At 45.6% G+C, this 21,430-nt stretch overlaps 1 protein-coding gene across 1 annotated transcript in view; it reads left to right on the top strand.

Annotated features, from left to right (window-relative positions):
* The window catches only part of TRIM36 (tripartite motif containing 36), a 70,738-nt gene that overhangs the window by 33,432 nt on the left and 15,876 nt on the right, over window positions 1-21,430 (top strand). The window contains exon 4 of the mRNA XM_073552423.1: window positions 18,354-18,500. Within this exon, the coding sequence (XP_073408524.1) occupies window positions 18,354-18,500 (147 nt within the window). The remainder of the gene's footprint in view (window positions 1-18,353; window positions 18,501-21,430) is intronic.

Genomic DNA, 21,430 nt, shown 5'->3' with positions numbered 1-21,430 from the left:
ACGGTGGCGTGCGTCATTTGAATGCCGCGCCAATTCGAGGCCGGACTGCGCCTATTGCTGATCTGCTGGGCGCAACCTATCGGCAACGCGGGATTTCCGTTACAGACACAGAATTAGACTATTATATAGTAGATATTGATAAAAATAACTACTTCAGCAGACAGATGGCGGCGCCTGCTCTGCAGCATGATCCACATGTAAAATGTGCATATAATTCACTAAATTGCTGCTATATAAGATCTTTTAAAAAGAAAAAAAAAAAGAAAATTAAAAAAGCCTCTTCCAAGATGGCGCCTGCGCAGTAGCAGCTATCGGATTTTTTTCTTATTTATAGCACCAATTACTCCACAGGCCGCCCCAGAGCATGAGAATCTCTATCACAAAACTGAAAATAAGGATAAAAATGATACCTTGGTTCATGAAATCTGTCTTGTGGTTGTTTAATCAGTATAACTGTGCTAACCTGACACTGTCTGTAGGTTACTCAGCACAATCCTGCTGACAGATTCACTTTAATGCAAGGTAATCAACTTTCTGGACCAAACAGATTGAAAAGGCAGTGAAAGTTAATATAGATGCACCTGGAAGCAGAGTTCACAAGTTTAAAGTTATTGGAATACTGGCTATATAGGTTCCTATCTGCCTTGTCCAGGTAAGATATCACTGGTTTCCTCCAGATTCCTGAGGTAGGTTGTTAAAGGCTTGAGTGACTAAAAAAAATCGGCATCAAGATATGTTGCCAGCATACTCTGAAGATTCAGCTTGCACTTTAAACACTTGAAGTCTCCATGCTCCGTCTCCAAGACGTACACTCTACTAATCCAAAACTATAAAATGTCATCTCCAATATGCTGAAATCAATATATATAAGCCACACAAGTTCAGGCGTTCACGTTTGTTTCATCGTTTCACAGAACAGAACTTTTCAGGCTTGTGGATCAGTATGTCTGGAGGAGGAAGAATGACGCATATGCTGAAGACAGCACTCAGCCTACAATGAAGCATGGCAGTGGCTCTGCAATGCTCTTGAGCTGCATTGCTTCCTCTTGCACTGGAAAACCTAAAAGGGCAAGATGGATCAGTCCACTTGGGAAATCCTAGACAAAAACATACCATCTGTGAGGAAGCTGAAGCTTGGGAGTCACTGGACCTTCCAAGAGGAAAGGGATCCCAAGCATCAGTCCCATTCTATAAATTAACTTTATCAGACTACTTTTTTTTTTTTTTTTCTGTCTGTTCCAATAAAACGGTTCAGTGTTTTATCAGCAGCATGGGAGCAAAGTTCCAATGAGCTACATGAACAGACAGCGCTTGCCAACTTGATTACAAATCATTAGGACTGTCCAGTGCATGTACGCAGGTGAGGAAATGCAGAGCAGACTCTGTCCTACGTGTCCACCAGTGTACGTGCACTGAATAGGGAGCTGGGTGATTTGAAATAAAGTTGGTGAGTACCGTGTCTATTAATTTAATACTTTGGAACTTTTACCTCGAACTCCACCTTGGTCTTGGAAGTCCTGGAAGATTCTTGAGTGGCTGTCAGTGTCAGTCTGATTAGAAACCCAGAGAGAATATCATAGAATCGTAGAGTTGGAAGGGACCTCCTGGGCCATCTGGTCCAACCCCCTGCTCAAAGCAGGATTCGCTAAATCATCCCAGTCAGATGTCTGTCCAGCCTCTGTTTGAAGACTTCCATTGAAGGAGAACTCACCACTTCTCGTGGCAGCCTGTTCCACTCATTGATCACTCTAACTGTCAAAAAGTTTTTTCTAATATCTAATCTGTGTCTCCTCCCATTCAGTTTCATCCCATTGCTTCTAGTCTTTCCTTGTGCAAATGAGAATAAAGTTGATCCTTCTACAATGTGACAGCCCTTTAGATATTTGTAGACAGCTATTAAGTCTCCTCTCAGTCTTCTCTTTTGCAAACTAAACATTCCCAAATCCTGCAACCTTTCCTCATAAGACAGGGTTTGCAGACCGGTCACCATTCTGGTCGCTCTTTTCTGAACTTGCTCCAGTTTGTTGTCTTTTTTTAAAATGTGGTGCCCAAAACTGGACACAATATTCCAGATGAGGTCTGACCAAAGAGGAGTAGAGGGAAATAATGACTTAACGTGATCTAGACTGTATGCTTCTGTTAATACATCCTAGAATTGCATTTGCCTTTTTTGCTGCTGCATCACACTGTTGACTCATATTCAGTCTGTGATCTATTAGTATACCCAAGTCTTTTTCACATGTGCTGTCACTTAGCCCTATTCCTCCCATTCTATATATGCTTTTTCCATTTTTATTGCCCAGATGTAGTACTTTGCATTTCTCCCTGTTAAAAACCATTCTGTTAGTTGCTGCCCACTTCTCCAGTTTATTTAAATCTTTTTGAATCCTCTCTCTCTCTTCTCTAGTATTAGCTATCCCTCCTAGCTTTGTGTCATCAGCAAATTTAATCAGTTTACCCTCAATTCCTTCATCTAAATCGTTGATAAAGATGTTGAACAATACAGGGCCCAGGACAGAGCCCTGTGGTACCCCACTTGAGACATTCTTCCAACTGGATGTACAGCCATTTACGACCACTCTTTGGGTCCGATCACTAAGCCAGTTATGAATCCACCTAACAGTTGCCTTGTCCATTCCATACTTAATCATTTTTTCAATAAGGATTGTATGAGAGACTTTGTCAAATGCTTTGCTGAAGTCAAGATATACTATATCTACAGCATTTCCTTGATCCACCCAATCAGTGATACCGTCATAGAAGGAAATTAAGTTAGTCTGACATGACTTATTAGTTACAAACCCATGCTGACTCTGTTTAATCACTTCATTCTTATCCAGGTATTGACATACATGTTGTTTAATAATTTGTTCAAAGATCTTTCCTGGTATAGAAGTCAGACTCACTGGCCTATAGTTACCTGGGTCCACCTTCTTCCCCTTTTTGAAGATAGGAACAACATTTGCTCTTCTCCAGTCTTCTGGCACTTCTCCTGTTCTCCAAGAATTTTCAAAGATTATAGAGAGGGGTTCAAAAATTTCTTCTGCTATCTCCTTCAGTACTCTGGGGTGTAATTCATCTGGACCTGGAGACTTGAATTCATTTAGGCTAGCTAAGTGTTTCCTCACTATCTTTCTGTTTATAGATATCCTGGATTCTTCCATTCCCTTAATAGGACAGTGAATAACAGTTGATGTTACATTTCCTTTCTGAGAGAAAACAGATGCAAAATAGGAATTTAAAAGTTCAGCCTTCTCAACATCCTGTCTTACCATTTCATCATTTTCATCCTGTAAAAATCCTATAGCATCTTTGACTTTTCTTTTACTTTTGACATATCCCCAAAATCCTTTATTATTGCTTTTGACATCTCTTGCAAGCCTCAATTCATTTTCAGCTTTAGTTAATCTGATTTGTGCCCTGCAGGTTCTGCAGACAGCATTATATTCTCCTTTAGATATGCCTCCCTCTTTCCATTTTATAAACATTTTTTTCTTCCTTTTTAGCATGTGCTTAAGTTCTGTGTTCATCCATCCTGGTTTCCTTAACTGCTTCCTATTCTTCCCTCCTTTTTGGAATTGTTAACAACTGTGCTTTGAGAATTTCATTTTTCAAGATTTCCCATCCTTCCTGGACATTTTTGTCTTTAAGGATATCCAGCCATTGGATCCCTCCAATTCTCTTTCTGAATCCCTTAAAATCTGCCTTTCTGAAATCTAACCTTGACGCCTGAGTCTTCACAGGTCTTCCGCCTCTAGTTATCCAAAATTCTAAAATAGCATGGTCGCTACCTCCTAGGGTCCCAGCCACTTTTACCTCCTCAACCATTTCCTCCCTGTTTATAAGGATTAGATCCAAGGTAGCAGTTCCCCTTGTTTTCTCCCTTACCTTTTGGAAGATAAAGTTGTCAGCAAGAGAGGATAAGAATTTCCTTGACCTGTTAGTTTTGCCTGAGAGAGATTCCCAACAAATGTCTGGATAGTTGAAATCTCCCATGACAACTATGTCATATTTTTTGGAGAACTTGGCCATTTGATGCATAAAGAGTTCATCCATAGCTTCAGCTTGCACAGGCGGCCTGTAGTAAATGCCTACAATGGTGTCCTTTCCATTGTTCTGTCCTTGTATTCTTACCCAAACAGTTTCCACAGAACTCCCAGTCTCTGAAGCTTCAATCTCTGTGCAGATATACGCGTTTCTAACATACAATGCGACACCCCCTCCTCGTTTATCAAGTCTGTTTCTTGCAAATAAGTTGTATCCTTCTAGTCTTGTATTCCAATCATGTGTATTGTCCCACCAAGTTTCAGTGATTCCAATGACATCATATTTCTTTTCCTGTGTTAGTAGTTCCAATTCTCCTTGTTTGTTGCCCATGCTTTGTGCATTAGTATAGAAACATTTTAGTTTGTGATTGGTTTCTCTTTCTCCAATATTTTTATTAATTAGATTCTTTCGTCTTTGTTCTTCCTTTCCAATTCTAATAGCAGAGTTCTCAATAGCATTTGTCAGGTGTATGGCTTTTTCTGGTCTTTTGCTTCCCTTCCCATGTTGTTCTAGTTTAAAGCTCTCCTTACAAGTGTAGCAAGGCGACTTCCAAATACATGCTTACCAGTCTTCGTAAGGTGCACCCCATCTCTAGCAAGTAGTCCATCGTATAAGTAGTTCACTCCGTGATCCAGAAATCCAAATCGTTGCTGACGGCACCATCGACGTAGCCAGTTGTTCACCTGCAGAATCTTATTCCACCTCCTTGTTCCATGGCCATCCACTGGGAGGATGGAAGAGAAGACCACCTGCGCTCCCAGTTCTTTCACTTTCTTGCCTAAGTCTTCAAAGTCTCTGCAGATGGTTTCCAGGTCGTTTCTTGCAGTGTCATTTGTCCCCACATGTAGTAGCAGGAATGGGTAGTCATCTGTAGGTCTGAAGAGTCCTGATATCCTGTCAGACACATCTTTAATTTTTGCACCTGGAAGACAACACATTTCTCTTGAAGTTATATCCGGTCTGCAGATAGCGGCCTCAGTTCCTCTCAACAGGGAATCCCCCATGACCACCACTCTCCGTTTCTTCACAACATTTTTCTTTCTCCATCCAGGAGGACTCTGAAGGCGTACAAGGTTGCTGCTTGTTGGCAAAGTCTTATCCTGATGTATTTCTTTGTTTTCCTGCGTGAGAGCCTGGTACTGGTTTCTGAGCAGTATGGGTGCTGACTGCCTCCTGATCCTCCTGCTTCTCTGGGTCACATGTCTCCATTCCTCTGTTTCTTCAGGTGCACTTCGAATTTCTTCTCTTTCTGTAACATGAAGAGATAATTCTGCTCTGTCCAAGAACTCTTCACCTTCCTTAATGATCTTCAACGTAGCTAACCTCTCTTCGAGATTTTGCAACTTTTCCTCCAACAGGGACACAAGCTTGCATTTGCGGCATGTGAAGTTTGGCTTTTCCACTGGTAAGTCTGTGAACATGTAGCAAGAAATGCAGCTCACTAAATGGCTCCTGGCCTCTTCCATCTTGAGATTTCTTAAAAACGATGAAAGATGAGCCCAAATTTGCGCGCCGATAGGCGCGCGGTTTTTCCGATTTCCTCTTTTCAGCTGCAACGGCCAAAACCCAGTGATCGTTGAGCTCGCGGAGACTCTTCACTTATCCCAGAAGGCACTGGGAATATGCAAATGATCTCCTGAAGACTCTTCCCCTGGTTTTCCGATTTCCTCTTTTCAGCTGCAACGGCCAAAACCCAGTGATCGTTGAGCTCGCGGAGACTCTTCACTTATCCCAGAAGGCACTGGGAATATGCAAATGATCTCAAGACTCTTCCCCTGGTTTTCCGATTTCCTCTTTTCAGCTGCAACGGCCAAAACCCAGTGATCGTTGAGCTCGCGGAGACTCTTCACTTATCCCAGAAGGCACTGGGAATATGCAAATGATCTCCTGAAGACTCTTCCCCTGGTTTTCCGATTTCCTCTTTTCAGCTGCAACGGCCAAAACCCAGTGATCGTTGAGCTCGCGGAGACTCTTCACTTATCCCAGAAGGCACTGGGAATATGCAAATGATCTCCTGAAGACTCTTCCCCTGGTTTTCCGATTTCCTCTTTTCAGCTGCAACGGCCAAAACCCAGTGATCGTTGAGCTCGCGGAGACTCTTCACTTATCCCAGATGCACTGGGAATATGCAAATGATCTCCTCAAGACTCTTCCCCTGGTTTTCCGATTTCCTCTTTTCAGCTGCAACGGCCAAAACCCAGTGATCGTTGAGCTCGCGGAGACTCTTCACTTATCCCAGAAGGCACTGGGAATATGCAAATGATCTCCTCAAGACTCTTCCCCTGGTTATTTAGGATTTGAAAGAGGGGTTTGCAGCACACAAACCCAAGCACTTTTGGAGGTGTTTTTTTTTTTTTTTTTTTTTTTCCTCCCCATGACAAATGGGCTACAATTCCTCAGGAACGCTGAGGTGTCTAGCTAAGCATCCGGTTTGTTGAAGGTCATAGTAGCCAAAAGAGCTATACTAAAGATGCTTGTCATGAAGGGAATGAATAATTGAGACTGAGGTCCGTATAAGTGACATGTGGTGAAGCCACTTGTTGTTAATTCTGTACAAACTGTTTCCAACCGAAAACAGGAATAATTTGGTTAAATCCTAATTGTCAATGGCAGTTAAATTGATTGCAATTGTACACTTGGTAAACTTTAATATCCGACTCGAGTTAGTTGTTTACCTTTTTAGGCATCTTTCTAACTTTGCAAATCTGTCAAAGGGAAGCAAAGCGAGAACCAGTGTATGTATGTATGTATGATGATGCATCACCTGACACTTGGGCTATGTACCCACGTTGCAGAAATTCTGCGGAAATTTCCACAACTCCGCCACAGGTAAAACGCATGCGAATTCACATGCGTTTTTCCTGTGAAAAACAAGCGTTTTGCAAGCGTTTTTAGCTTGCAGAATGCTTGCGCATTCCAAGCGATATGAAGCATCACTTGGAAATGTGATTGACAGACTGGTCACACTTGTCAGGCATAGTGCTTGACAAGTGTGACCAACTTTTTACTATTGATGCTGCCTATGCAGCATCAATAGTAAAAGATAGGATGTTAAAAATAATAAAAATAAATAAATAGTGATATTCTCACCTTCGGTCCCTGGCGCTCTCTCGTGTGGCGGACAGGCAGGAAAGTGCCGTCAGAAGGTGAGTATCACTTTTTATTTTAATTCTATATGGTACCCAGGGCATGGAGGAGAGTCTCCTCCAGACCCTGGGTACCATCCGCACATGAAACGCTCACTTTACGCATGGTGGGCATTGCCACATGCGTAAAATGAGCGTTTCAGTGCAATCGCTGCGATTCCGCAAAAATGAGCCTGCTGCGTATTTTTCCACTGTGATTCCGCAGTGGAAAAATCCCCAGCATTAGCACAGCTTTGCGGAATCCCATAGGATTGCATGCAATGCATTTTTCCCTTCACCCATGACAGCACCACCTGAGAGAGAGGGATCCGCCCTGCCCGGACAGGAACCTACTGAGACATATGGGGCGGCACCTCTCCCCGGCTTCAGTTGGGTTCCTGTCCTGCAAGGAACCCCACTGTCGGCGGTACCTGTCATGGGCGAAGAAAAGAAATGGACCCAGCCCCATCCCGGCTCAGGAAGAACAGGTGTCTCACCTGCAGCGCCGGCCGTCGGGTGCTGGATGCGCAGTCCCCGGTCCCTCCAGGGTTCCGGGTTCGTGCGGGTGTCGGTGGGATCCCTGGGGTCTGCGGGAAGCCCCCACCGCGCCGCCCTCCCCTCGCGCACGCCGCATCTCGATCCCCATAGCAGGGGAGAGACGCTGGCTTCTTCCGGCCGCTGACTTCAGCGGCGCGTTGCATGATGGGTGCGCCGGCTGACGTCAGAGAAGGGCGACGGTTTAATGGCGCCGGGTGCAACGCCGGCCGGCTTTTCTGAAGCGGTCGGCCGGCGGTCGCAGGGGGGAGGGGAGAGACGCTCACCTGAGCGGAGGCGCGGTATTTAAAAAGAGAAAGCGGCAGCAGAGGGCGGTGCAACATGGAGTCAGAGCAGGAACGTTCAGCTTCCCTGCCTCCCTCTCAGCCCTCTGGCATAAAGCATGGAAGCCATTCCAGCAGCAGTCGCCCCAGCCGCAGGTCGGGGGACTCCTCAAGATCCAAAGAGCGCAGGTCACGTGCCCCGACGCAGCCTCCGAGTCCGGTACCATTGATTTCGGGTGGTGAGTGATCTTCGTGAATGTTAGCATTATGTTAATAGGGCTTCTGTTGTATGCTTCACCCTGTAGGAAAGGCCTAGAAAAGCGGGAAGCAAGAAGAACAATAGGGATTGTGCTATATGTAAATCTCCCCTAGCAAGAGATTGGCAAAAAGATCTCTGTGCTGCGTGCATTCAGTGGACTATGGCGGAGGAAGCGCCTAGTTTCGCAGTCAATCTGATATCTGCCCTAAGGTCAGAAATGGAAGGCTCAATTAAGTCCCTACTGAAAAAAGGGAAAAAAAAACAGGAAGGTTCCCCCTCGGATTCCGCGTCAATGTCATCTCAGGCGGAAAAATCCTCCTCCTCAGACAGCGACATGGGGGTAAACCATGTTTCCCTGTAGAAGACACAGACGCCCTCCTAAAGGCCATTAGAGCTACAATGGGCCTACAGGAAGAAAAGGCGGCTAAAACCCTAGAGGATGTTATGTTTGGGGGGGCTTCAGGAGAGGAAAAAAACGAACCTTTCCAGTAAACGAGAAAATCCAGGCACTTATTGAGAGAGTGGAAAAAGCCCGAAAAATCAGGGGGCCCTTCCATCCACTTCTAAGAGACGATATCCCTTTGCGCATAAGGATGCAGAGATATGGGACAAAATCCCCAAAATAGATGCAGCAGTGTCCAGGTCCTCCAAAAGGTCGGCCCTGCCCCTGGAAGACGCAGGTGTTCTTAGAGACCCGCTAGACAAGGCGGACTCATATTTGAGGCACACATGGGAGGCGACAGCAGGAGGACTAAAACCGGCGATAGCGGGCACTTGCATGGCACGCTCCCTCATGATCTGGCTGCAGCAGTTAGAAGAAAAGCTGGCTTCAAGGGTCCCAAGAGAGAAAATCTTATCGGAGATGCATCTCTTGCACGGGGCAGCAGCTTTTTTGGCCGATACCTCGGCGGACTCTATGCGGGTGACAGCCAGGGCAGCGTCACTATCAAATGCTGCTAGATGCGTGTTATGGCTTAAGGGCTGTCCGGGTGACCTTCAGTCCAAGTCCAAATTATGCTCTCTCTCCTGCGACGGTCGATTCTTGTTCGGCAAGAACCTGGACAATATACTGGAGAAAGCAGGCGATAAGAAAAAAGGCTTCCCCAGATTCCCTATGGATCAGAGGAGACAGCCCTTTCGGAGGGGGAGATTCAATATGGGGCGCCCTCCCGCTGACAGGAGAAGATGGGAGGATAAAAGAAAAAAAGAATCGGGATTTATGTTTGGTGGAGGCACCTCCACCTCAAAGAAGTCGCCACAGTGACGCCAGTATTCCAGTGGGGGGGGAGATTGGCACTCTTTTTTCCAAACCTGGGAGAAGATCTCCTCCAATTCCTGGATCCTAACCATCCTAACAGAAGGCCTGAAAATTCCCTTCATTCGTCAGCCAAAATCCGTGGTCGTCATCACACCCATCAGGAAGGTGACCGAAGAGCAGGTGGCCTTAGAAACAGAGATCCTGAGCCTGAAAGACAGCGGGTACTCTCCGAGGTACCACGCCTACAGGAAGGGAAGGGGTTCTATTCACCCCTTTTTCTGATAAAAAAAACATGATCAAACATTCAGGACAATCATAAATCTCAAACGGCTCAATCTATGGATAAGGAACTCGACCTTCAAGATGGAATCCGTAACTACGGCGGTGAAGCTGCTACACCAAGATTGCTTCATGGCCGTAGTCTATTTAAAGGATGCGTATTATCACATCCCTATCCACCCAGATTACCAGAAATACTTGAGGGTAGCACTTTATATTCAAGGCACACTAAGGCACTTTCAGTTCAGGGCTCTTCCGTTTGGCATATCTATAGCCCAGAGAGTTTTTACCAAGGTCATAGCGGAAGTGACTGCCTTTCTCCGGATTCACGACACGGTCATAATACCATACCTGGACGATTTTCTCATAGTAGGCAGCTCAGAGGAGCACTGTACAGCGCAGTTGACCCGGGTGATCAACACCTTGCAGGAATTAGGGTGGATAGTCAATTTCAAAAAATCAAAATTGCAACTCCTAAAAAAAGACCTTCCTAGGATTTGTACTAGACTCAGAAAGGCAAGAGTGTCTGCTCCCAGAGTCCAAAATAGAAAAGGTGCAAAATCTGGCCTTGACGGGCCAAAACCAACCACGTATGACTTTAAGAAGAGCAATGTCCCTGCTAGGTACCCTAACATCCTGTATTCCAGCGGTCAGGTGGGCTCAGTTTCACACCTGGCAACTCCAGTGGGAGATACTAACAGCACAAAGATCGCTAAGAGGGCGTTTAGAAGGAAAGCTGGAGCTTTCCTTAAAAACCAGAGACTCTCTCAATTGGTGGCTGGACAAGAGAAATCTGACCATGGGAATACCGTGGGACAATATAATCTTAACAGATGCAAGCTCCTCGGGGTGGGGGGCACACCTAAGGGGCATGATAGGTCAGGGTTCCTGGACGCGTCAAGAAAGGGAAGCATCCTCCAACCTGAGAGAACTGTGGGCAGTGAGCAAGGCCCTAAGTCACTTCATTCCGCTACTCCAGGGTCGAAATGTACGCATCATGTCAGACAACAAGGTAGTAGTGGCATACATCAACCACCAAGGAGGGACAAGATCACACTCAATGGAAGCGGCGACAGACATTCTGAGCAGAGCAGAAGAACACCTACACTCCTTGACAGCCTTACATATAAAAGGGGCAGAAAACATAGAGGCTGACTTCTTGAGTCGCAATACCCTGAAGCAGGGGGAATGGGCGCTAAACTGGTCCATTTTTCAAAAAAATAACTCAGCTTTGGGGGAAACCGGTGATAGACCTCTTTGCCAACAAACACAACAGGCAAACAAAGGTTCTGCTCTCTAAACCCGAGAGAAAAACCATGGGCAGTGGACTCGCTGCACATCCAGTGGAACTTCAGGCTAGCTTATGCGTTCCCCCCCCCAGTGGCTCTGATCCCAACAGTTGTCAGAAAAATCAGAAACTATCAAGCCAGGGTGATTCTAATGGCTCCATTTTGGCCAAAAAGGCCCTGGTTTGCTCTGCTACGAAGGATGTCCCTCTACGATCCATGGGTTCTGCCAGAAATCCCGGACCTACTAGCTCAAGGTCCAATATTCCATGCTCAGGTCAAAGGATTCCATCTGACGGCGTGGAATTTGAAAGGTCGCTTTTAACGGATAGAGGGTTCTCCCCCGGGTTGGTGGCCACCCTGCTAAAGAGTAGGAAACCAGTGACGACTAACATCTATGGCAGAACATGGAATAAGTTCCTGCAGTTCTTAGGTAGGCCGTTAGGAAAAGATCCCCCGATTAATACCATCCTGGAGTTCTTACAATCGGGGTTGCAGATGTGGTTAGCAGTGAACACACTTAAAGTTCAGGTGTCTGCACTAGGGGCGCTCTACAACTGCAAACTGGCATCAAATAGATGGGTAGCCCGATTTATTAAATCCTGCCATAGAGCTAGGCCTATCCCAATACCCCGGATAGCCCCCTGGGATTTAAACCTAGTGCTAGAAGCCCTTACAAAAGATCTGTATGAGCCATTACATCAGCTACCCCTAAAGCTTCTGACCCTAAAAACAATCCTGTTAGTGGCCCTCACGTCAGCCCGCAGGATAAGCGATTTACAGGCTCTCAGTAAATCCACCTTATACGCAAGTCTTTCAGGATAGGGTAGTGTTAAGAACAGACCCCGCTTATCTGCCCAAAGTAGCATCAGATTTCCATCAGGGCCAGGAAATTGTCCTTCCATCTTTCTGCGAGAACCCAAAAAATCTGGGGGAGGAAAAGTTCCATAATCTGGATGTTAAGAGGGCGCTCGTAGAATACATATCTATGACTAGCCAGTGGAGGAGGTCCCAGTCCCTATTCGTAGCTTTTCAGGGTGCCAGGAAAGGCTATGGGGTTTCAAAAGGGACTATTGCTAGATGGATTAGGGAGGCCATTAGTGTAGCTTACACAGCTAGTGGTATCCCGATTCCTGACGGCATCAAGGCTCATTCCACCAGAGCCGTGGCGACCTCCTGGGCCGAAAAAGCAGAGGTATCGATTGAACAGATTTGTAAGGCTGCTACCTGGGCCTCACCTTCAACCACCTTTAAGCACTATAGGTTGAATCTATCCTCCTCTGCTGACTTAACCTTCGGTAGAAGGGTGCTGCAAGCGGTGGTCCCTCCCTAAGGTGTTTCAAATCTCCAAAAATCTCTCAGGTGGTGCTGTCATGGGTGAAAGGAAAACCACCATGGTTACTTACCGGTAGCGGGTTTTTCCAGAACCCATGACAGCACCCGTATATTCCCCCCCCCCCCCCCCCCCCTTTTCACCATATGGGTGTGCACAATTAGTAGGGTGTTTTTTGTGTTGTGGTGTTGGATTAACCTCTTCGCGACCGCCCACAGTAGATAAACGTTGGCGCTTGCTGGGCTTTGTGCAGCGCCGACGTTTATCTACTGTCGGCGGTTTTGTGCCCCCTGGGACCCCCTCATACCTTATAACGCGGGGATCCCGGTGCACAATGCATGCTGGGACCCCCGACGTCATCGAGACCTGATTGGTTCAGGTCCTGATGACGTCGCGTCACAGCAGCCAATGAGAGAGCTCGCTGGGAAAGCTGCTTGTTTCCCGGCGATCTCTCTCATTATAACGCGACTTCTCCTCTGAGCTCATGCTGACAGATGAGCAGAGGTGAAGCGGCGTTAGTGTGACTAGATCGCTGCCTGGCACAGCTGATCGCTGCCTGGCACAGCTGTGTCAGGCAGCGATCTTGTCACATAGTAACGCTGCTTCTCCTCTGATCATCTGCCAGTGTGAGATCAGAGGAGAAGTGGCGTTACTATGAGTCAAAAATAAAAAACACAAATAAAAAAAAAAAAGTAAAGAAAAAAAAAAAGCAGGTAGGCAGGTTAGGGTTAGGGCTAGGGTTGGAATTCGAATTGGGGGTTTCCACTGTTTAGGTACATCAGGGGCTCTGTAAACGCGACATGACACCCGCAGACCATTCCATCAAAGTCTGCATTCCAAAACGTCACTACTTCCCTTCCGATCCCCACCGTGTGCCCAAACAGTAGTTTTCTTCCACATATGGGGTACCAGTGTACTCAGGACAAATTGGACAACAACTTTTGGGGTCCAATTTCTCCTGTTACCCTTGTGAAAATAAAAAATTGGGGGCTAAAAGATCATGTTTGTGGAACAAAAATGATTTTTTATTTTCATGGCTCTACGTTATAAACTTCTGTGAAGCACTTGGGGGTTCAAAGTGCTCACGACACATCTAGATAAGTTCTTTAAGGGGTCTAGTTTCCAAAATGGGGTCACTTGTGGGGGTTTCCACTGTTTAGGCACATTAGGGGCTCTCCAAATGCGACATGGCGTCCTATCTCAATTTCAGCCAATTCTGCATTGAAAAAGTCAAACGGCACTCCTTCCTTTCTGAGATCTGCCGTGTGCTCAAACAGTGGTTTAGCCCCACATACGGGGTATCGGCGTATTTGGGAGAAATTGCACAAAAAATTTTGTGGTTCATTTTCTGTTTTTACACTTGTGAAAATAAAAAAAAAATGGTTCTGAAGTAAAATGTTTGTGAAAAAAAGTTAAATGTATATTTTTTCCTTCCACATTCCATTCATTCATGTGAAGCACCTGAAGGGTTAATAAACTTCTTGAATGTGGTTTTGAGTACATTGAGAGGTGCAGTTTTTAGAATGGTGTCACTTTTGGGTATTTTCTGTCATATTGACCCCCCAAACTCACTTCAAATGTGAGGTGGTCCCTAAAAAAAAAATGGTGTTGTAAATTTTGTTGTAAAAATGAGAAATCGCTGGTCAACTTTTAACCCTTATAACTTCCAAAAAAAAAAAAAAATGGTTTCCAAAATTGTGCAGATGTAAAGTAGACATGTGGGAAATGTTATTTATTAACTATTTTGTGCGATATCACTCTCTGATTTAAGGGCATAAAAATTAAAAGTTTGAAAATTGCAAAATTTTCTAAATTTTTGCCAAATTTCGTTGTTTTTTTTTTTTTTCATATAAGCGCAGTTCATATCTAAGAAATTTTACCACTATCCTGAAGTACAATATGTCATGAGAAAACAATGTCAGAATCAGCAGGATCCGTTGAAGCGTTCTAGAGTTATGGCCTCATAAAGTGACACTGGTCAGAATTGAAAAAATTGGCCTGGTCACGAAGGCAAAAACAGGCTCAGGCACGAAAGGGTTAAACATGTAACTAACCGGGAAGTCCTCTCAGTGCTCTGTAACCCAACTGAAGCGGGGGAGAGGTGCCGCCCCTTATGTCTCAGTAGGTTCCTGTCCTGGCGGGGCGGATCCCTCTCTCTCAGGTGGTGCTGTCATGGGTTCCAGAAAAACCGGCTACCGGTAAGTAACCATGGTGGTTTCTTTGCGTTTTCGCAGCGATTCTGCAGCAGAAAAGCGCTGCGAAAATGCAAAAAAGCATCATGCGCACACAGCCTTAAAGGTCCACATCAACGTCTTGCGACCATAGGCTGCTTACCCATGTGATCATGGGCCCCCAATCGATGATCTCAGCGTTCCTGTCATGCAACACGGAGGCCAGTGATTGGCTGTAGCAGTCATGTGAAATGACTATCTGGTTACTGCAGGCAAGCAGACTAATGCTAAAATATCAAATTAAATTGTATAGAAATTAACATTTTTCCCCAGGAGATCTGGCAATGCAACCAATTTACACGCTGCTGACACATGACCATTCCAATCCTTCACAGGCCTCAGTGGTGCCATGTTGTACTGATGGCACCGTGGCTCCCATTATAAAGTGCCCTACAGCATTTGACTGCTGAGGCCAGTGTTTAACAGCGACTAGTGATGAGCGAGTATACTCATTGCTTGGGTTTTCCTGAGCATGTCCGGGTGATCTCCGAGTATTTGGATGTGCTCTGAGACTTGGTGTTTGTCGACACAGCTGTGTGATTTGCGGCTGCTAGACAGCCTGAATACATGTGGGAATTCCTGACAGACAATCCTTACATGTTCAGGCTGTCCAGCATCTGCAAGTCATGCAGCTGAGACGACGAAAATGAAATCTCCGAGCACGCCTAAATACTCGGACACCTGAGCACCGAGTATACTCCCTCATCACTAATAGCGACCAGTGTTTGGGCTTCTCCTGCCAAGCACTAGTATGTCTGCTGAGCCAGCTGTGTGGGATCTCCGGGGAATTGCCACTTCTCATGCTTGCTTGGTTTCCTCATATCTTCTCCTTTTATGATCTTTGTCTTCTCTACCATATTTCCCCCCAAACTCTTATATTCTGCTTCCTCCTCCCCCAATAAAATTACCATGTTACCAGTCTATAGGATGGAGACTCTATTCCTGACCGTACAATATACTAGCCATAGCTGATGGTAGTTCTAAAATACTGATTTATACGCTAGCATTAAAAAGCCGAGTCTGTCCTGCTCCAGCATATGGCACATTATCTTTCCATTAACGTGGCTGTGATCTGATGCCGCAGTGAGGTCATGGCCAGTTGTTGAGATATTGGGTTTCTTACGTGTCTGACGCACCATCTGCCCGCTGCTGCGTTTGTAAAATACAGTAGGATTAATGTGTGTTTTTAATCAGCCCTGTGGCTGTGCTGGTGATTCTGCAGGTCACGTACAGCTTGTACAGATATACTTTTACTATGCAGATTCAGTTCCTCACGCTTTTATTGTAATCTACTGATCTTGTAATTACTCCTCGGGGAGCGTCTGGAAGTCACCAGAGTACAGGAGACTGTCTGCTATACATCTGCAGAACCGGGGCAGTTATGCCTGTATCTAGGGATTTCTTCTTACATGTATCTATGGTGTTAAAATACATGTAACCTCTATAGACACAGGAGTAGCAATGTCATTGTTCCCTTGTTTGGCTTTTATGTGACTTTGTCCTCTGCTGAGATGTAAGATTTATACATTCAGACATGGGGACGGGAGCAATACTTCCACCTATCCCCCCCCCCCCACACACACACACCCCCACCCCCCTTTGCAGACCGGTACATACAGTGCTCCTAATTTTAGAAAGCTTTCCGCTAAGGCTTGAGATGTGGATGATGTAGTGAAGTGTTGCTGAACCAGATCTGGGTTCTGTAATCCGCGACGACCTGGGAAGCCATCCACCGTCCGTTATTAGTACTGCACCTCGCTCCACTGTTTCTGTAGAACTGTGCTATATGAAATTGATGTAGCGTTAGTGGATTTTTTTTTTTTTTTTCCCAGTGTTATTTATTTTCACACCTTCATGTTAATATTTGTTGCTACAAGTTTCTGGGGCCAAATCGTAAGAGCGGAGATCCCAACAAGTGTTGCTATCCTGTGCAGGAGCTTCATAAAAGTTGTAATGGCTCTCCGCTATCATTTAGGAATTTATTGCAAATTGCTTCCTTTTTGTTAATGGCTTGTATGTTTCTGGAGACCTGTGACCAATAAGCCTAATCCCAACCTCAGACATGTAAGGGGCATTGAGGACGCAGTAAGACGGCCATATAAATCAGAGGTGGATCGGATCACTGCGCACGGACTGGCCAGCGGCTCTCCTGCGCATGACATCTGCATAGAAATACATGCACGAAGCTGTCATTGGGTGGTAGAGAGACCCGCCAGCCAGTGCGAGCCTTGCATTCCGATCTGCGTCCGCTTTATACAGCCGTCTGACTCTTCCCTTACACTGCAAGATAATCGGGAATGAACGTGGACGCTCCTTTCATGATTAACTTTACCAGCAAACAGGCTGCCATTCGCTCGCTTTATTGGGTAAAATGATCTTTTTTGCTGAATAAAAAAAATCTGTCCTCGTCGGTATGTCGTCCTGTGCAGACGGCTCTCGCACTGCCTCGGACTAGAGCGGCCTAAGTGCGCTTCGCGATCTAGTCATTTACTTTGGTCTGCAAGGCATTTTAAGCCGCCGAACGTTAAGTCTACTGTTCAGCAGTTGTATCATTCAGACGGTCTGTCTAAAAGGACCCTTGGAGTACCGAGCACCAAATGGAGGTTGTCCTTTTATAACTTTCAGAGGGCAGACCCAGACTTGAGATTTTTCTAGCTATCGCATATTTCCAACACACTGCTCAGAAGTATGCCATCCCCCCCCCGCTTCCATCCTAACAGGCCCTTTGTACACTAATATATATTCGTAGTAAATGGAAAGATCAACTTTATAAATCAGTTTGCGCTATGCTAATGTCAGACTAGTCGAGGGGGCATTGGTTTCCCCAGACTGCTCGTCTCGCTAATAGTGACCCTATGGAACACTACCACTTGCTCTATACAAGAAGAAATGTGTAGAGCAAGACAGGGAGGGAGGAGCAGGCGAATAAGCCCCGCCCATCGGACTGGACAGCGGCAGTTTACATACATCTGAACCGATATAAACAAGGTATTTATGCATGAAAGGTTCGGGGTCAGGGGGAAGCAAAAGTACTAAGAATCCTTATGTGACACACAATTGAATGATATCATTATATGATATCTCAAAAAAGGGGTGACAGATTCCCTTTAACGTTGTTTCAACAAAATCAGTATCTTTCAGTAGGAGATATCTAGAGGATTAATTGTCTTGTGCCATGTAGTCCTTCTGCTTTGTAATCACTCCCCCATCACTGATGGGCAGCTTTCTGTCTAAACTAGTAGTTTTCTGTCTATGCACAGTGGTGGCCTCCTGCTAAGTGATTCTATCGAAACTACAGCAAGCTGCCCAGTAAGTTACTCATCACTGGAATCGAGGTCTGTCCCAACCTTGTGGTGATTTCAGGTTACATGTCAAAACTTGGTGTCAGTATCCATTTAATGAGTATGAGGTCATCAGGGCAAGAATCCCAGTGCTGAGGGGAGCTGGGACCGCTCTACATGCACCATTGACTATGGAGTTATCTACTGTGTAGGCTGTCAAGGTCCTCCACTGTGTGCTGAGGTATGAGCCTAGTAACTGCTTGAACAGTGGTAAATTTCCAACTTGTACAATATCGCGATCTATTAAATGTGCTGAGACCTAAAGATGGCTGAATAGATGAACTGATCGAACAGTAATCGCTAAGTATATGAAGAATCAAGGTAAAACTGCTCTGTAGCCAGCGTTGTATATCCTGATCCTATGCTGTATTTTCAGGTGCTCATGTGTCCGGAACACGAGTCTGAGAGGGTGAACATGTATTGTGAAATCTGCAGAAGACCGGTCTGTCATCTGTGTAAACTCTCAGGTTCCCATGCAAACCACAGGGTGACCACCATGAGTAACGCCTACAAAACGCTGAAGGTAAACTTGGCTTTGACTATAAAGCCATGGAGAATTTTTATGCCCTAATAAAGTTATAATCCACATTCAGAGAGGACTTGTTAAAAGTAAATCACAAACACATCAGTTCTCAAGGTGTGGATGGCTTTCCTACAATCGACGGACTCCAAAGAAGGCCGATTATGTAGAGTGCAGTGCTCCATGGTTTGGAGGTGCAAATTCTTTCTCAGAAGTACTAGTGCTGCTATGTAGTACCACAAGTCCATATCTGACCCTTCAAAGAGTTTTCCAACCCGACGTGGTGAATTGGCCAAGCAAATCATGTATATACATGATGATATACACCCCAACTACTGGGGTGTTTGGTCTTGATTAGTGTATAGCATCTTTGAGTCGCCCAAACCCTTCTCTGCACCGATGTCCACCCTCTGAAATGCCTGTCTGCCATGGCTGTGATCCCTTTGGGTCAGATAGTGACTTGCAGGATAGATGCACTATATGGCTTTACAACATTTTGTAACAGAATGGCTTTCTAAAGCGTTCTCTGAATGGCATGTGGTCTTGTAATAGGATGGCACCGTTGGAATAGCGGGTAGAAAGCCAACAGAAAATGTGCCACAAAAAAAGGAACTGGAAAGACTGCAAAAACTATGCTTTAGGGGAAAAAGTCATTTTTTCATAAAGTGTCTTCCTCTTCAAATATTGTGGGTACTCTGACGCTGTGTGCGCATACCCTTAAAGGGAGTGTGGAACGTAGATACACATACGTGGACCCACTGACTTATTCCAGAGAGCCACGATTCATATATGTAAATGAGCTGTTAAGACCTATGGGCTGGACACCACCTCTAGAGGCAGATTCTCATGCAGCTGTACAATAAATGGGAGCCAGTGTAAAGCTGGAGTCACACATAGCGACTTACCAGCGATACCGACACCGATATCAAGGTGTCAGGATCGCTGGTAAGTCGCTATGTGATCGCTGGTGAGCTGTCAAACAGACAGCTTCACCAGCGATCAGCACAGCGACGCCGAGCGCCCAGCATTGCTTGCCATCCCTGTAAAAAACAATTAAAATAAAAAATATTGTTCTCACCTTTCGACGTCCCGCGCAGCCTTCCTCTCTCCACACTCCGGTCCCAGTAATCCTTTGCGAGAATGACTGAGAGTCATGGGAGCGCGAAGTCTCGCGGTCATTCATGCAAAGGATCACTGGGACCGGAGCGTGGAGAGAGGAATGCTGCGCGGGATGTCGGAAGGTGAGAATAACAATATTTTTTATTTTAATTCTATTTTTTACAGCTGATCACTGGTCTCCCGCCTGTTGCACGCAGCAATGCGTGCTGGCCAGCGGGAGACCAACGACCAAAAAAAGTCCAGAGGTTTCTTTCAGTGATACCGGCAGGGGGGCCGCTCGCTGATCGCTGTTACACACAGCGATCTCGCTGGTGAGATTGCTGTTACGTCACAAAAGTTGTGACTCAGCAGCGATCTCGCTACCGAGATTGCTATGTGTGACTCCAGCTGAAGACTTATAATGACTATAATCTGCTCTCATAATCGCACACAGCCCTGCAGTGAGTGCAGAGCTAACAAGATACAATAGAGCTGAATGTTCTCATTGTTATACGCTTGCATCTATAGTTGTGCCTCATTACAAACGCCATATTTGCAGTTGCCTTCTTACAGTGATGTCAGCTGTACTGCCCTCTCCCCACATTGGCTGCCTGTGAGATGGAAGCTTAAGCATTCTGAGGATGTTGTGATTGTATTGAGATAAGGTTCAACTCTGCTTTATCTTTGGTTATGATCAGGCACATGTTAAGATATCACTTTATTCAGCTTCCTATGCCCTGCATACCTATGTAGATGGCTTAGGGAGTAGATCCTACTGACAGATACCCTTTAATATGCAGTTTGTCCATGCTTTGATGTGGGAAAAAAAACAGGTTAATGACCATGGGTTTAAAATGGGATGTCATAAAAGCTCCTATAGGTGTAACATCTAGCTCTCCTAATACCTTTAGCAATGTAGTGTACCTCTGACTATGCACCAGTAGTGCCACCAAAGAACAAGACAATAGATAAATGTCCTTGTGAAGAAATAAAACAAGTGGTTATATGGCAGTAACTTAAATCGAATTGACCATTATTATTTATATAGCGCCATTTATTCCATGGCGCTTTACATGTGAAAAAGGGAAATATAGACAAGTATAATAAACGTCTAAGACAAGGGACACACAAGTACATAAGGAGAGGGGACCCTGCCTGCGAGGGCTCAGTCTACAGGGGTGGGTGAGGATATTAGGAGAGGGTAGAGCAGGTTGTTCGGTGGCTCAGTAGACCAAGGATCATTGCAGGTTGTAGGCTTGTCGGAACAGGTGGGTCTTCAGGTTCTTCTTGAAGGTTTCCGTTGATGGCGAGTCTGTGTTGTGGCAGAGTTCCAGAGTATGGGGGAAGCACTCGAGAAGTCTTGTATGTGGTTGTGGGAAGGAGACCATGTCAGATGTATGGAGGAGACAGGTTGTGGATGGCTGTGTATGTATATTTACATTGATGGATCGGTCTGGTGGAGGGGTAGAGTGAGATGGGGGAAAGATGATTAATTCTGTTTTGTCCATGTTCAGTTTGAGAAAGCGAGCAGAGAAGAAGGCTGAGGTAGCAGACAGGCATTGTGGGATTTCAGTCAGTAAGGAGGCGAGGTTGAGTCCAGATAGGTAGATCTACGTGTCATCGGCATAGAGGTGATACTGCAAACCGTGGGATTCTATGAGCTGTCCCAAGCCGAAGGTGTAGATGGAGAATAGTAGGGGTCCTAGGACAGAGCCTTGAGGAACACCGACTGGGTGAGGTGAGGAGGTGGTGTGTGAGGGAGACACTAAATGTTTGGTTTGTTAGGTATGATGAGATCCAGGATAGGGCCAAGTCTGTGATGCCAAGAGATGAGT

Source organism: Dendrobates tinctorius, unplaced genomic scaffold (genome assembly GCF_039654945.1).
Source record: "Dendrobates tinctorius isolate UK_male_01 unplaced genomic scaffold, ASM3965494v1 ptg000003l, whole genome shotgun sequence".
NCBI lineage: Eukaryota > Metazoa > Chordata > Amphibia > Anura > Dendrobatidae > Dendrobates > Dendrobates tinctorius.
Note: the sequence above shows the minus strand (reverse complement) of the source record. Positions and strands in the feature narration are given on the sequence as shown.